The sequence below is a fragment of the Triturus cristatus genome, chromosome 11 (assembly GCF_964204655.1).
Source record: "Triturus cristatus chromosome 11, aTriCri1.1, whole genome shotgun sequence".
NCBI classification, from domain to species: domain Eukaryota; kingdom Metazoa; phylum Chordata; class Amphibia; order Caudata; family Salamandridae; genus Triturus; species Triturus cristatus.
This window is the reverse complement of record NC_140594.1, coordinates 970,274,638-970,292,336: the sequence shown is the minus strand read 5'-3', so window position 1 is coordinate 970,292,336 and position 17,699 is coordinate 970,274,638. Positions and strand designations below refer to the sequence as shown.

At 51.4% G+C, this 17,699-nt stretch overlaps 1 protein-coding gene across 6 annotated transcripts in view; it reads left to right on the top strand.

Annotated features, from left to right (window-relative positions):
- LOC146785762 (G2/mitotic-specific cyclin-B3-like) overlaps positions 1 to 17,699 on the top strand; it is a 276,524-nt gene that overhangs the window by 47,519 nt on the left and 211,306 nt on the right. For 5 of the 6 annotated variants that reach the window (XM_085635021.1, XM_085635024.1, XM_085635022.1 and 2 more), the window contains one exon: positions 16,712 to 16,855. In XM_085635021.1, coding sequence (XP_085491147.1) covers positions 16,712 to 16,855 — 144 coding nt within the window. The remainder of the gene's footprint in view (positions 1 to 16,711; positions 16,856 to 17,699) is intronic. The other variant, XM_085635020.1, reaches the window with a different exon arrangement.

Here is a 17,699-nt window from a genome sequence, read left to right as displayed (position 1 = left end):
AATCACACCTGAGGTTCCTAGCATGTCTAAAATGTCCTTTCCCATGCTTCTAATAACTCCTGAGGCAACCACATGTCCCACATTTGCTGACACCAGCAGTGCAAGGGGTTTATATGTTTTCCCACAAAGTCTTTAGCAGCCAGCGATTTTGCTGCTGTGTATGCTTTCTCCACTACTGGGGTACTACCGGCTCCAACTTATATTTCTTCTGCAAGGGATGAAGTCACAAGGTCTAACGGCTCTCCTGTTGTCAATGTATCATCACTTATCCCTCCTGCTTTTCTACCTTTCACTGCTCCCGCAAGCTTTACACCTTTTTTTGTGTGGATGCATCTCGTACAGATTCCAATACAGCAACATTCGATCTCAACAGCTAGAGTGCACTCGCCTTCTCCTCCTCCTGCTTGAAGGTCTTCAGATGTGGTGTGCTGCAGCACTGCCTGCACCACCACCTGTTTTCCACAGATTTCACTACAAATTGTGCAAGGCTTTCAGTGGATGCCTACTGGCACTCCCACTGCTCACACCTCCTTTGCACAGCAGGGGGCCCGTGCCACACAAGCCAAGTCGTTACTGGGCCCCTCAGCTGCCTGCCGAGATGCACAAGCCGGTGCCAGCACCTGCTCACTTGGCAATAGGTGACGCCTGCATTCAGTTTCGATCACCCGAGACAGCTGACAGGCGGCCACAATATTCAAGCTCACACCTTTACGGCTATTGCAGCCCCACTCTGACCAAGTGGCTCACTTTGGAACTCCAGAACAGAGGCTGCTCACAGCGATAGTACAGAGCCTGAGGTGGGCACGAACATGGACTCGCTGCAATGCACGCATACTCGCAACACATCGACATTTGCGTCAGGCGTCTGTGTCGGCTGGAAGAGGTGTAAAGGGAAGAATAGGAGTGACTAAGGCAATTCTAAGACTGCTAACCTTTCCAAAGACCTTAGTAATGATTAATTCAGTTGCATATTTTCACTATTGAAAATAACTATCAATTCTAATTATTCAAAACAAAATCATTGTTAATAATTCATTTAATACGGCTAACATGCATTGGAAAAGTCAATAGGGTGGTTTATTAGGTGTATGTCTGTTACTGTGTGATATGTCCGGATGCAATAAGAGAAACCTAGATGATGCAGCTGCTATCCTACGGAGTGACATTCCACTTGACACTCTAGTATAATTTCAAGATTTGCATGGCCGCCATATGCTTAAGAGGCTGAGGAATCTGTGTTTGATCCCGAATCCTATTCAGTTTCAATAAGATCATATTGGAAAAATGTTTTACTATTGATTCATTTCTTCGGTTTGGATGGCCAGACGTTCAGAATGAAAACACTAAATAACAATGTCCGTGGTCCTAGAGCAATGGAAAGAAACATGTTTTGCTCCAGGCAGTCTAAGACTCGTCATCAAATATCTTTATTCAGTTTCGTGAAAAAAACATAAAAGCACAAACAAATACAGATTAAAATATAATACAATATGTGCAAACCCGACCAGATCAAACCGGATTATGGCATCTTGATAAATGATTTTAAACATACTTATTGCAACTAATAATCTGGTCACCTAAAACAGACATATATTCCCACAAAAAGGATAAATAAAAAAAGAGAATATTACGTTAAAAACCTAATTGATTTAGTAGACAATTGGCATGAAAAAGTGCATGAAACCGGAAATAGAGACAAAGTACAAACAAATTAGTCACAGCTGACCCTAAGCCAGATGGAAGATTTAAAAAAGTTTAACACATAAAGGACAGTATTCCACGGCAATTTCTGAAGAAATAAAAAGGCAGGCCGCACTTGTTTAAAATTTGCCTGTTTCAAGATGGGAATTAAGAAGGATTTTCTGGGTGTATCATAAAATGGGCAAAAAAACGTGAAGTGAACCATGTCCTGCAGAGATGTACCATCGCAGCTGCAGGACGAAAGAGTTTGCCCTTTGTTCCTGCCCCTAGGCTGGGCGAGGAAAAGAAAGAAAATATCTGTTGGACAGGCCACACGAAGGGCTTGCTCCCTCCCCGCACGACAGGGCCCAAGCCCCGGCCCGCCAGGCGTGACCCACAAGAATCACCCGCACCCCGTCCCCCGACGGAACTCCTGCCCCCGGACCTCCATGTATCACGGGACCGAGCCACCACCGGCTCCCCCGGCCGGCTCAAGCCGCCATCTTGGGCCCTGCACCACGAGGCCGCGTGGCCTCCACCCGACCCTAACCCTGGGCCTGGCCGGCCCCGACATCCCGGCACCACCATCCACCCAGGAGGTGAGCGGACCACTTGGCAGGTCAATGGGAGAACGAAGCGTCAAGGGCTCTCCCCCGCCAGGTGCCGATCGCCTCCAGCTCCCCCAGGCACTGGCTCCACCCCCTGCTGGGTGTCTGGACACCTTCATCCCGGGCCCTCCGACCTCCAAGTGCGAGGGTCCGGACATCAAAGGGCGCCAGACCTATAACTAGGGCAGCTCCAGAGCAGGACGACAGTTGTATCCTGGAGTCGAGAGACACCGAGAGAACTCAGCCTTGACGGACTACTGGCGCTGCCGTAGCCCTACCTTGTGAACTATCGTCCTGCCTGCTGGCGCTGCCGCGGCCTTCTGCAACATCCATCCTCGTCGGGACCTGCTGGCGCTGCCGCGGCCCGTTGTAACGACCATCTTCACCGGGACCTGCTGGCGCTGGCGCTGCCGCGGACCGTGTACCGACCATCTTCACCGGGACCTGCTGGCGCTGCCGCGGACCGTGTACCGACCATCTTCACCGGGACCTGCTGGCGCTGCCGCGGACCGTGTATCGACCATCTTCACCGGGACCTGCTGGCGCTGCCGCGGCCCGTCCCAGCTAGAACACCGAGCTCGAGGATTGTGAGCTAACCACCATACCACCTCAACTACCAGACTGGTAACCAGACTGTCCCGCTACCCCCTTTCCCCACCTTGAGAGACCTGAATCGAGGGGACCCCTGAGTCCAGACCTCCTTGTACCATTTCATCGTACCGTAAGAAATTGCCTATAAAGAACGCTGAATCTTCTCCTTGTGTGGTGTCTGTCTGTGGGGGAGAAGTTATTTATCTGTACGATCGCTGGAGACGGCTCTCCCCGGAGACCTCTCCCATTGTCCTCGGCCGACCCTCCCGGTCCGTCTAACATTGGTGGCCAGCGGCGCGATCCGAATCAACGCGTAATCGTACAGAGAGTAGCTCACCCCACGACAAAACCACGATGTCAGCCAAAGATAGCGGTTCCACTGACAAGTTCCAAATGGATAAGTTGGAAGAATATAGCCACCGCGAACTTAAACAATTCTGCATGGAACTAGGCATTGCTACCACCGGCCTGAGTACCAAAGACGATTTGAAGCGCGCCCTTGAGTCGTGGGCAGAAACTGGGGTCACCGGATCACCCGACCAAAACAGTGTCGCACCAGAGGGGAACGCCACGGCTCCCGAGGAGCGGGGAACGGGCCTCTCGCAGGAGGAGATCCAAGAAAGAGAAAGAACCAGATTACATGAGTTGGAAATGGCACGACTCAAGATGGACGGTGAACTAAAGTTAGCCGAGCAGAAACTAAATCTAGAACATCTGCGGCTCCGAGAAGAACGAGAAGAAAAACAGAGACAGAGAGAGCTTGAGGAAAAAAGAATAACACTCTAACACGAGCGCAAACTGGCGGAAATAGAACTTCGGAAACAGAATAAAGAACCGGGGGTGCCTGAGCGACCGCACACCCCGGGAGCAACCGAGAAAAAAGTCCACATCCCCAAGGATGTTGTCCGAGAAGACGACATACAACAGTGGTTCAAAGCCTACGAGATCGCCATGACCTCCCACCGGATCGACCGGAGTGATTGGGGAGCCGGACTATGGGGGAGGTTCGTCAACGAAGGCCGCGATGCCCTATTGCAGCTCCCAGATCACCAGATGTCGTCCTACGACCACATGAAGGCTGCCCTCCTCACCCGCTACGGCCTCACGCCCGAGATGTACCGCCAGAGGTTCAGAGACTGCACCCGGATCCCGGGTACAACTTGGGTGGAGTACGTCAACTATTTCAGCCGAGCCTTCGAGGGTTGGATCAAGGGGAGCCATGTAACGACCTACGAGCAACTCTTTAACCTTATGGTATGGGAGCACCTGTCGAACAACTGTTTCGTCGAGCTCAGGCAGCACCTCCTCGACAGTAAATTGACTGACCCCCGGCAACTCGCCGCCGAAGCTGACCGATGGGAAAGCACCCAGGTGGGCCGGAGAGGACCACACGAGCAAAACCGAAACAACCCAGGCCAGCACCGTCCCCGGGGAGGAGGAGGAGGCCAGGGGCGAGGGAGAGACACCATCCCGGCAACACCCGTGGCCAGCACCACGCCCCCGGCCGGCCGGGGCAACCCCCCGATGCGCCCGGGGTTCCGAGCCAACGTCACGTGCCACCGATGCCAGCGAGTCGGCCACTACGCCAATGACCCGAGCTGCCCGCAGAACCAAACACCAAAGCCCCGCCAGGTAGCTGCCGCCGCCCTGGGGAGAGAACGACTATCAGAGGAACAGGAAGAATATGAGCCGGCCCAGCAGGAGTGGGAACCGGCCGCCATGGTTCTAGCGTGCCTAGGGAGAAAAGACATGGTCCCGCGGGCTCCCCTACCCGCCAACACCCGGAAATATGGCCAGTGGCTGACCATTAATGGACGTCGGGCCGAGGCCTTACGTGACACAGGCGCCAGTGTGACGGCCGTCCGCTGTCACCTGGCGAAGCCCGAGCAGATCATTCCGAACATTCTCTGCCCCGTCCGCTCCGCCGACAATTCCGAAAGTCTGTGTCAGATGGCCTGCGTCCCCTTCGAATGGGGAGGGGTCTCCGGCCTGTTGAAGGTGACGGTCCGGGATGATGCCCCCGTGGACTGCCTCCTGGGGAATGACCTTGAGAGTTCCCCGTGGGCCACCGTCGAAAGAAGAGAGCACCTGGGGATGCTGGGCCTCCCGGACTGGGCCTGCGTAACCACCCGGTCCATGGCCGCCCGTGCCGTCCCCCGATCAGAAGAACCAGAATGGCCAGCACCTCCGCCCCCGGTCGCCCCAGTAGAGGACAACGACGAGGCCAACCCCCCAGAACCAACGGCCGAAGGGGTCGCGCAACCCCCGGACCTTCCCGGCCTGGCTCAGTGGCGTCAAGAAGGGGGGCCCACCCAAGAACAGTTCCGCCAGGAGCAAAAGACCTGCCCCTCTCTCGAGGGACTCCGCCGGCAAGCCAGCGCCCAGAGCGCAGGGGACTCCACCGGAACTCATTGGGTCTATTGGGATAACGACCTGCTATACAGCGAACAAAGAATCGCAGAGCTAGGGGCCAGTCGAGTGCTGGTGGTACCTCTCCGCTTCAGAGACTTCCTACTAACTCTGGCCCACGATGTCCCCCTGGCTGGACACCTGGGCCAGGACAAAACCTACAGTCGCCTAGTGACTCACTTTTTCTGGCCGAAGATGCGGAACGACGTCCTTAACCACTGCCGGTCCTGCCCCACGTGCCAGGCCAGTGGGAAGAGCGGCCGTAAGCTGAAAGCCCCTCTGCAACCCTTCCCAGTGGTCACCACCCCGTTCGAGAGGGTAGGAATAGACATTGTGGGGCCCCTGGACCCCCGCACGGCACAAGGACATAGGTTCATCCTGGTACTGGTGGACCACGCCACCCGCTACCCCGAGGCGGTGCCCCCACGAACTGTAACAGCTCCGGTGGTTGGCCGGGCCCTAATGGGGATCTTCTCCCGGGTGGGCTTCCCCCGAGAAGTCGTCAGCGACCGAGGCACGAACTTTATCTCAAAATATATGAAGTCCCTCTGGCAACAGTGCGGGGTCACCTACCGATTCACGACCCCCTATCACCCCCAAGGGAACGGACTAGTGGAGCGATTCAACCGCACCCTCAAGGGGATGATTGGGGGATTGGAAGAGCCCCTCCATCGCCAGTGGGATGTACTACTCCCGTGCCTCCTCTTCGCCTATCGAGAAGTTCCCCAGAAGTCCCTCGGCTTTAGCCCTTTCGAACTCCTGTACGGGCACCCTGTGCGAGGGCCCCTCAGCCTGGTCAAAGAAGGTTGGGAGATGGCCCCCCTAAAGACCCCTCCAGACGTCTTCAAGTACCTCCTGGCCCTACGCAATCAGACCCGGCGTTTCAGGGAGATGGCCAAGGCGAACCTCGAGGCCAGTCAGGAGGACATGAAGAAATGGTACGATCACAATGCCTCCTCCGTCGAGTTCGAACCTGGTCAACAAGTGTGGGTGATGTCCCCCACCGAACCATGTGCCTTACAAGATAAGTGGACGGGGCCCTTCAAAGTGGTCGAGCGCAAAAGCCCCGTCACTTACCTCATCGACATGGGGACCCCCCGGAACCCCCTCCGGGTCCTCCACACCAACAGACTCAAACCACACTTTGTGCGCTCAGAACTCAGCCTCCTGATGGCTACGGACAGTGGGGCGGAAGAAGACTCCGAACCCCTCCCGGATCTCCTGAAGACTCAGGAGAACGACGGCTCCGTGAACGGGGTCCGGCTCTCCGATGCCCTCACCCCAGAGCAACGCCAGGGCTGCCGGGACCTCCTGCTGCGGTTCACTACACTGTTCTCCCTCACCCCCGGGATCACCCCTTGGTGCTTGCACGACGTGGACACCGGGGACAGTCCCCCTATCCGACACCGGGCCTACCGCGTGCCAGATCGGGTACGGGCCTGCATCCAAGAGGAAGTGGCCAAAATGCTCACGATCGGGGTCATCGAGCCCTCGGACAGCCCCTGGGCCAGCCCGGTTGTACTGGTCCCCAAAGCCGCTGCCCCAGGCACCACACCTGAACTGAGATTCTGCGTCGACTACCGGGGCTTGAACGCTGTCACCCGGACCGACGCTCATCCTATCCCCCGAGCGGATGAATTGATCGACCGGCTGGGGGCCGCCCGCTACCTCAGCATCTTCGACCTAACAGCGGGCTACTGGCAGATCGGTCTCACACCCCGGGCTCAGGAACGGTCCGCCTTCTCTACCCCCGATGGCCACTACCACTTCAAGGTCATGCCCTTCGGCATGAAGAATGCCCCCGCTACTTTTCAACGTCTAGTGAACCAGGTCTTGGCGGGGCTCGAAGAGTTCAGCGCCGCCTACCTGGACGATATCGCTGTGTACAGCCGCCACTGGTCCGACCACCTCCTCCACCTCCAAGAGGTCCTGCAGGCCCTCCAGCGGGCCGGCCTCACGATTAAGGCCGGCAAATGCCAAATTGGTCAAGGGTCCGTGACCTACCTCGGGCACCAGGTAGGAAGCGGGCTGGTGGCCCCGCTGCAACTTAAAATTACTGCCATCCAGGCCTGGCAGCCCCCCGTCACCCAGACCGAGGTCCGAGCCTTCTTGGGGCTCACCGGCTACTACCGGCGGTTCGTGAGGGACTACGGCAGCATTGTGGGGCCCCTCACGGGTCTCACGTCCAAAAACCAGCCGAAGCGGATTAACTGGACCCCCGACTGTCAAGCGGCCTTCGAAAAGCTGAAGGCCGCCCTGTGCACTGCCCCTGTGCTCCAGGCCCCCGATTACAGTCGGGAATTCATTGTACAGACAGACGCCTCCGACCACGGCATCGGAGCGGTTCTTTCCCAGCTGAACCCCGAGGGTCATGACCAGCCGGTGGCCTTCATCAGCAGACGTCTCCTGGCCCGAGAACAGTGCTGGAGCACAATCGAGAGGGAGGCCTTCGCAGTGGTGTGGGCCCTCAAAAAGCTCCGGCCCTATCTCTTCGGTACCCACTTCCGGGTACAAACTGACCATCGACCCCTGCAGTGGCTGATGCAGATGCGGGGGGAGAACCCAAAACTATTGCGCTGGTCCATCTCCCTGCAGGGAATGGACTTCACCGTGGAACATCGACCGGGCCAAGACCACGCCAACGCAGATGGCCTGTCACGCTTTTTCCGCCTCGACGAGGAGAGTCCCCAGGAAGATGGGTGACTCTCCCCGCCTTCAGCTGGGGGGGACGCATGTTGGACAGGCCACACGAAGGGCTTGCTCCCTCCCCGCACGACAGGGCCCAAGCCCCGGCCCGCCAGGCGTGACCCACACGAATCACCCGCACCCCGTCCCCCGACGGAACTCCTGCCCCCGGACCTCCATGTATCACGGGACCGAGCCACCACCGGCTCCCCCGGCCGGCTCAAGCCGCCATCTTGGGCCCTGCACCACGAGGCCGCGTGGCCTCCACCCGACCCTAACCCTGGGCCTGGCCGGCCCCGACATCCCGGCACCACCATCCACCCAGGAGGTGAGCGGACCACTTGGCAGGTCAATGGGAGAACGAAGCGTCAAGGGCTCTCCTCCGCCAGGTGCCGATCGCCTCCAGCTCCCCCAGGCACTGGCTCCACCCCCTGCTGGGTGTCTGGACACCTTCATCCCGGGCCCTCCGACCTCCAAGTGCGAGGGTCCGGACATCAAAGGGCGCCAGACCTATAACTAGGGCAGCTCCAGAGCAGGACGGCAGTTGTATCCTGGAGTCGAGAGACACCGAGAGAACTCAGCCTTGACGGACTACTGGCGCTGCCGTAGCCCTACCTTGTGAACTATCGTCCTGCCTGCTGGTGCTGCCGCGGCCTTCTGCAACATCCATCCTCGTCGGGACCTGCTGGCGCTGCCGCGGCCCGTTGTAACGACCATCTTCACCGGGACCTGCTGGCGCTGCCGCGGACCGTGTACCGACCATCTTCACCGGGACCTGCTGGCGCTGCCGCGGACCGTGTATCGACCATCTTCACCGGGACCTGCTGGCGCTGCCGCGGCCCGTCCCAGCTAGAACACCGAGCTCGAGGATTGTGAGCTAACCACCATACCACCTCAACTACCAGACTGGTAACCAGACTGTCCCGCTACCCCCTTTCCCCACCTTGAGAGACCTGAATCGAGGGGACCCCTGAGTCCAGACCTCCTTGTACCATTTCATCGTACCGTAAGAAATTGCCTATAAAGAACGCTGAATCTTCTCCTTGTGTGGTGTCTGTCTGTGGGGGAGAAGTTATTTATCTGTACGATCGCTGGAGACGGCTCTCCCCGGAGACCTCTCCCATTGTCCTCGGCCGACCCTCCCGGTCCGTCTAACAATATCAAACTGGAACCTGGTCAGAAGGAAATGGTCATAAGAGTTCGCAAACCCCAATAGGTACGGCTCTCCCGTCACTGATGTCCTTAACATGACGAAGCAACGTATGCTGGGCTTCGCAAGCTCCCTCTCCTCCCTAGCCATGGACTGACATGCAATAAATGCCTTCTTAGGGAGGGTTAAGTCTACCTTTTGTGTTGCCTCAGGGTTAGAAAAAAGATCTCCTCTCTCCAGGCTCATGAGACTCCTTTCTATATATTTGAGCCATGGTACCCTGGAAGCATAGTCGAGAGCAAAGCAATCTTTAAGAATTGCTATCTTTAACGGAGTACCGTACTTAACCCAAATTTGTAACCAGAGGGACAGCTGGCGAAAGGCTATCAGATCAGTAATGTGAGGCATCCCTTGCTCCTTGTGGGTGATAAAAGGGGGTACCCTGAGGAACTGATAGCAGTGGTTGCATGAATTTGTTTTCCGCAATTTGACTATCATTTGTGTCAGCATATCCCCAGATTTCACTGCCATCAAGGGCGTTAGACATACACTCAGCTCTGTAGAGCTCAAGAAGGGCCTCCACTGGTCTTTTCCCCAATCTCTACATCTGACAGCTCCTTTCACTAGTCGACTTTCCCGAGGACCGCAGAGACGTCTTTTCTACTCTCACAGGAAGACTGTGTTGATTAATATTCACCGCCTTGAAAAAGCCCACGGCCAATGGGCCACTAGGGCGAAACACGTGTCGGCTTTTGTTTTTCTCTTCACAATTTGAAATTTTTGCGCTCCTTTGATAAAAAGATAAATAAAAACAACACAAATGATCTTCATTCGAGCAATGTCTCTGATATTGATTATCCACTGACGTGGACCAATTAAGAAGGCACTACCCTCCATCGTTTTCTTAACCCCAATCTCTAGACAAAATTAAAAATTGCTGCCTTCTCCCTGTTGAAGTCATTACTCTTACGTGTAATTTGGGGGTCTGCATTTCATTTGTCGTCAAGGGGAACCCCCAAGTAGGAAAACGCAGATCTCTTCAGGATCGGAGTAAGCCCTACCTTAAAGGTGTATGGTCTGCTCAGCTGCACACCCACTTGCATGATGTATGATTTGGAGTCATTAATCGTCCAATCCAGATTCCCCCCATAAACTGTGCAAATGTAGATAGAAGGGTTTGTAGGCCCCGCTGAGTCCTTGCCATCAAGACGGCATTGTCTGCATATAGCAGGACCAGGAGACCCTACCGTCCTACCTGGGGGAAATCTGCCTTGGTCTCCAAGAGTACTTTCTCTAAATTATTAATATAAAGATTGAATAGAAAGGGAGCCAAGATGCAGCCCTGCCGGACACCATCACTAACTTGGAACGAGCATGATACATGCAGGTCTGCCAAATAGGCACTGCCGCCTTGGTGTCTCGATAGAGATCGTATAAAAAGGAGACTATTGCACTATCCAGCCCTAGGGTAGAAACGATATGCCACAATTTGCCTCTATTCACACGTTCCAATGTAGATGACAAATCCGTAAAAGCCAAGAAAATAGTACCCAGGTGGGCTACTGTGTATTTGTTCATTATCAGGAAGAGGTTGACATTGATCAGTTGTAGAGCGACCTGAGTGGAAGCCATATTGGGCCTCTGGAGGTTATAATGAAATCAATAATAGAGGGTTCACTGCCCAGCCCCTTGAATGTGGGGATTAGGTACCCCCTATTGGGGACCATTTTCCCCATGGTTGATTGCATAAGTCACATATTAGGGCATTTAGTTTCTCCCCCTGTCTACTATGTTTGAAATGCACAACCGCTACACGTGGGCAAGAGGAATCCACATTGCCCCCTGCACCCAGTCTCCTTAAATCAACACGCAAATGAATGTTAAAATCCCCTAGCAGAACTATGTTACCAGTTTTACGTGGGGAGGTAATGCAATTAGTCAAAAATTTACCTAAACAGGTGACGTTGCACACCTCAGAGACTGATGAAGCGATGTTATAAGAATTCAATAACAAGTCTATATGGCCCTAATGAAAATAATAGCGCCTGAAGGCACGAATTATCCACATTCAGTACCACAACACCACCTCCTAACCTCAGTGAAACCTGACCTTGATGGGGTTGCGGGGATATTAAACCATTTTAAATCCTCTAAAAAATAGGTATTGTCAATGTTCCAAGTCTCCTGCAGGCAAATGATGTCATAGTTTTTGATGAAGCACAGCCATGACGGATCTACGAACTTGCTGGCCAGACCGGCTATGTTCCAAGAGATGATGTTGCAAAAATTGCTGACTGAAGCATGAGTGCAGGAAAACCCCCGGTCCGGCTCGACCTTGGGATCCGAGCATGAAAAAGGCACCTTGGGAGACTTAGGTGCACATTATGAGGGCGGACGGACAACGGTGATGGGACCGACCGCCAGATGTGCGGCAGTCCCACCGGCCCAATTAGGATGCGCCTGCCATACTGGCGGGCGCATCCTGGCCTTTTATCATTGCGGACGATGCTGCTATCTGCAGCACCAGGCGCAATGGTAAAAGGGCATGCACAGCATTTCCGTGCACCACGTGGCAGGCACAACGCGGGGCCTGCCACTTGGTGGAGGGAACTGGTCCCCCCCCGCATTGCACCCCCCCCACCCCCCAGGGGGTCCGCAATGGGACCCCAAAGTCAATCCCCACCAGCCTTTCCATGGCGGCATCGCCGCGGTAGAAAGGCCCATCAATAACCCACATCCTAATATGGTGGGTGGTGCCTGCTAGGCACCGCCACCATATTAGTGGTCCAGCTCTGCTCGGCCGGCAATCGTAACGGTTGCCGACTGGTGGAAAAGCGGCGGATGGATTTTGCGTCCGCCGCGATACCCACCCCCATCATATTGTGGGAGGTATTTCGCATTTTGATGGCGTAACGATCGCCACCGCCAGCCCGGCATTGGCGATCGTTACGCCATTGTAATGAGCCCCTTAGTTACTGGCCTGTCCAATCAATCGCAGGTGTCAAGTTGCCGCAGTGGTGCAAAGGAGTTCAAGAGAGGGACCATTAAGGACAGTTGAGGCCATTCCAGGTTGTGATGTCACAGATGAGGGTGAATAGAAATAGCCATGGGGAAGGGCCCTAATAGAGGAGATTGGGCCTATGGTTTTGCAGTTGCTAGCTGTGTGGAAAATCCTTTCTGCCAAGTGTGGTCAGTTAAAATGGATAACGCACTCACCACCACTGCTCTTTTTAAAACCTCCTATCCAGGCCACCCTCTGGACCATAATAATGTGCATCTCCACTCTGAGGTCCAAGAGTGTGTTGTTATTGAGTCAGTCTGAGACTAATTTCTTTATTTTCTGAAATATAGTGAGAATGTATTCCTTCTGGAGATGCATCAGCCCAGCATATCCCAGGCCCTGTTTTTTTTTTTTTAAATGGAAGTTATAGTTTTAAATGAGCCCCATAGGAACCATTGTCCAGTACTGTCATTGTTAGCTTAGCCAGTTTAACCAGGATTTTTAAAGTGTTTTAATATTGGGTGCACCCATGTAAGTTAATTCAGGAATATTTCAAAAGTAACTTTGCTTAAATGCACCCAGGTTCTCCTTTCACCTTATTTATATGTAGTTTCTGTAACATTTTGAGATACGTCCAAAATATGAAGGAATATATGAGTTCCCCTAAACTGCCTTCGGATTCTTTCTAACCATTACAAACACTGAAGAGGTTTCTAAACTTAATATGAAGTATGGGTGTTGTAAGAAACTAGTATAGTAAGTGTCACAAGGTAGTAAAATAGCTTTCAATGAAAAGTTGCGGTGCATAGTTTAGCTTTTAATATGTGTGTCTGCCAAATCTTTTCCTTGGTCCCTTGGATAATGGGACACTGTGCTCTAAACTCCTCTGGGATTGCTGCAGAACAAACGAGTCAATGGTCTTATTTAAGACCGGTCTTGATCATACTATTTAAGATCAATACGCCCATGTCTAGCATTCAAAACCTGTTCAGAGCATGTTTACCTGAAACTATGACACCAATCAGTGCACTTGTAATGCTGTCTGGACTACTGGAAGGAATAAATGTAAAGGAATTTTTAATGCAATTTGGCCATTTGATTGATTTGATCTCTGCACCCATGTGGTATCTAGTATTTCTAGAGCAACCTATTCTAAAATGGTGAAATCGAACAGAGATAAAACCAAGAATGAGGGGAGCAAAGACAACCAAAAAAGTTACTTGCAAGCCAGGATTAGGTAATGTCCTAATTTGGTGGGGCAAAAAATGAATTTCTGGGTGAACTAGACCGCTCCCTAACCCAAAAATAAGCTCCACCAGTCACTGTGAAGTAGGTGTGCTCCCATATGGCAGGCAGTTTATATGTTGCTGCCATAATATTTTAAAAGCCTCTTGCAATCACGGTTTCTTTTCAACATGAACACTCAATAGTCCACAATAGCGCAATCATGCACATCACTGCCTCCTTCAACATCTCGTCCAACATTACTGCATACTTCCGCTTGTCTTCTGTCACCTCATTGGCCACAGCTTTGGTCCCTGTTGCTGCCTACCTACTGATAACTTTCTCCAGCGCACAAAGGCTATTAGTTGTATATGCACAGTACAACAAATCCTCTGCTGCTGCATTCTCCTTCCTTGGACTGTTTTCACTTAGTAGTATTAATCAATCAATCAATCAGGGTTTTATATAGCACGCTACTCACCCGTGAGGGTTTCAAGGCGCTGAGGGGGGGGGGAGGGCTGCTCCGGATCAGTTGAAGAGCCAGGTCCTTCCTGAACGTGTGCAGGGTCGGGGAACGTCTGATGTTCACAGGGAGCTTGTTCCAGGTCTTGGCTGTGGTGTGGGAGAAGGCTCTCCCACCTGTTCTGTTTCTGCGGATGCGGGGTACTTCTGCCAGGGTGAGATCAGAGGACCTCTGCCAGGGTGAGGTCAGAGGATCGGAGGTTCCTCTTGGGTGTGTGGAAGGATAATCTCTCGTTGAGGGGTTTGGGTCCGATGTTGAGCGATTTGTGGGTGAGGAGTGTGAATGTGACCCTCTTCTCGACGGGGAGCCAGTGGAGGTCTCATAGGTGTTGGGTCATGTGTTCAGCCTTGTGTGTGGGCATGTTGACCAGCTGCTTCAGTCAGAGGTTGTTGAGGAGAGTGGTGGAGTCGGGTTGTCGAGGTGGAAATTCAGGTCCCCAAGTAGGATGTAGTCCATGGAGGTGATTGTGTGGGTTGCGGCAAGTTTCGCGATGGTAGTTGCAGACTGGGTGCGAGGTCCTGGTGGTCTGTAGATGAGGGTGCTGCGTAGCATGGTCCTGGAGCTGGTCTGGATCTGGAAGTGAAGGTGTTCTGTGTTGGAGTGAGGGTCACTCATACTGGATGTGGCGAGTTGGAGGGGTGTCTTGTGTCCTCCTGGGCGGTGGGGCCGGTCCTTTCTCTGGATCTTGTAGCAGTCAGGAATGGCAATGGCGATGTCTGGGCTGGAGGTGGCGTTGGTCCAGGTTTCCATGAAGACAACGACTTCGGGCAAGAGGGTGTCGATCAAGTCCCAGATCTCTACGGCGTGTCGGTGGAGGGAGCGCACGTTGAGGAGAATGCACGTTTGGGTTTCGGCGGTGCGTGCATCATGCGGGCTTTTGGCAGTTGAGGTGGTTTTGTCGATGGTGAATGATCTGCAGCGGAGTCTACATGAGAACTGTCCTTGGGTGGTGATGGGCGAGGATCTTTCACAGTCAGTGTGTCTTCCGGGAATGAGTGCGTGGAGTGCCATGGAGTCGTATCGGCGGGTTCCTGGAGATCCAGGGTTCCTGGCACTGGCCGCGGTCGGGTTGCGGACGGGTGCAGACGGGCTTGCCTTAGGCGTGCCTTCGGGGCGCCAGCGGCATGGCCACCATTATGTAGGGGAGGGGGGAGGGATGTGTAGCTGGGAGGTGGGAGCGGGGCAGTCAGGAGGAGGGGTCACGGGTGAAAGCGGCGGCGGGAACAGGGGAAAATGGTGTGAAAATGGGGAGAAAAGACTAACAATAGTGTGGCACAATACAAGAAGTTAAACAGCAGACAGGCATAATACAATCAATTTAAGAGGCACAGAGCGACAAAATGACAAGACAAGAATCAGGGTAGTTTTGAACCCTGCAACGGTGGGGCTGCCTGGTGATGCAGAGCACAGCGGAGCTGCAGGGGAGAGTGCGGTCCTGTGACTGAGTCGTAGTATAATATGAGCAAGTGGTTTGTGATGCTTTCTAAACTCTTTTGCCGCAAACTGTGACAGAATTGCTTCCAAGCCTACACTACACCCCACAATGGACACAAAGACTCACTAATTGCATTTGTTGCTCAATGAAGTTTGTGCATTTTCAAATATTTCATGTCTGGCGGTATTATTTGATTTTTTTTATTTTTTTGAAGGTGTCACTTCTCGGTGGGTTTAACTTTTTTCGGGGGGGGGGGGGTATTGAAAAGCCACACATTTGTTATAGTGAGTGAGACCACTCTTTCTTTGTGATGTTTAATGATTTAAAACTATCAAGTTAAATATGCTTCGGTGAACAAGATCATAATCTACATTCAAACATAATTATTTTCTCCTGTTCATAGCAACAGTAGCCTCACTTATTTATAATGTTTAATTTGTTAGCACTGTGGGCTATTTCTTTACAACTTTCATTTAATAAACATCATTATATCCCTCATAGTCTGGCTTTGTACAGTTACTTTACTGGCAAAGTTGATTATCTATTTGTCTTCTGTTTAGATGTACATTCTTAACGCTATAGATTAAAATATTTGAAGAAATGATAATGGATCAGCATCCTCTGGTAGACCTGTCTTCAGTTATTGGATTTTTATTTTCCATGTCTTGAGAGTACAGCTCAGACTACAGTTATAAATATTGAACTTCATCAGCATCGTTAATTTTTTTTCCCTTAGAAACATTTAAGGTAGAGTAAGATGGACCTCCCTATTGTGCAGCCTGTTTAGGACTGGAGGGTCTGAGGCAGGTATGTTTGCTAATGCATATAACCCACTGCCTACTCAACAGCAAAAGCTAGTCATTCTCTTTCTATCCAGTATATGTTCTGTTGGCTGCCTTTTTTCTGCATTTACATTTGTGACTTTACCAGTTTTTAGTCTGACAATGACAATTTTCTTTGTAAAGTCTTTAGTGTACGAGACAGTTTTTGGTCATCGACTGGGGTACTCTGAGTTGGATTGTTGTACATTGCGATGGCCAATTTCTGTATGCGTATTTGATTGTGTTGTGTGAAAATTCTTTTATATATGATCAATGCTGGCTCATTCTGTAAAGGGACTGAGTTGATGTATTGGGGTCTGAATGATATTGCATAAATGCACTTTAACAGTAGGACTTGTGAGTTATTTTGATTTACAGGTACATGCTTCTAATAAACATGGAATATATGTAAAAATATTTTACTGAACATTCATTGGTCTGTTTTGAATTTCTATCCATTGCTCTGACCCTAATGAATTTATAGTAGATACCTGTAAATTAGATTAGTCTTTTGAAGGGTCCAGAGGCTACATTTCCATGGACATATCCTGCCAAAGTTTGATTAATTATTTACTTTTTTTTAGCAGCTGTGTGCCGAGGTTGAAACTATCCAGCCGACTAATGCTGTCAATGGAGAATGTACATTAAAGAAAAATATTGAAAAAGGATTGGTTAATGAGAAGTCTGATAACAAAAGGAAAGTTCTTGCAAATATATCAAATGTTAAGGTAAGCTTGTAATCATTTCATGCTTGCTTTTTTCCAGTTGAGCAGAGAATTTATTTTAGAAAATACGTGTTACTGATGACCAGATAGATAAAACTAGCTCAACTTTGCATGGAGAAATTCTCTAAAATAATCCTCGTGTGGATTGTGGAAGCATAGTAGGTATGCACTGTGAGTCTGGCAAATCATTTCGAAGCACAGTTATATAGTAGGAAGACTGAGAGCAAAGGGTGGCACAACTCAACCTGGATGTCTCGAATGGAAGGATGGATGACATTTGTCATTAATTGCAAACATGGTTCTACCACTAAAGCTCAGATTGTTAATATGCTACAGAACAACTTCCAAATCTAATGGCATATGTGCATATATTACAAATAAAGATTTCAGGTTATAATTGAGGGGTCTAGTTTATCCAAGACTCTGGGTGCTGTTGATCATTATTGCCCTACAGGCGACAGGTAGTTTCTCCTGTCTTGGATGTTGTATTTGTTTGTTCATTTTCATAAATATGCGGTGAAGGTATACCATTTGTGGCTATCTATATCATATACTATCAATGTAATTCTCCCTCCCTTAACAACAGTGAGCATAATCACACCTGTCAACCCCAGCAATAGAAGAAACACTGTTGTTCTGTCCTTTAGAGCAGTGGTCTCCTACCTTTTTTGCAATAGGAGCTACTTGTACTCAATGAAAATCACTGAGAGCTACTAATATTAGTTTGTAATAGTGACAACATAAGACAAGATTACATTAGTGGCCACCTTATGCATGAGTACCATGGGTGATTGCTTCAGTTTATCAGGCACAGTTGCCAGTGATAGTGCACAAAATGTTTGTCAAT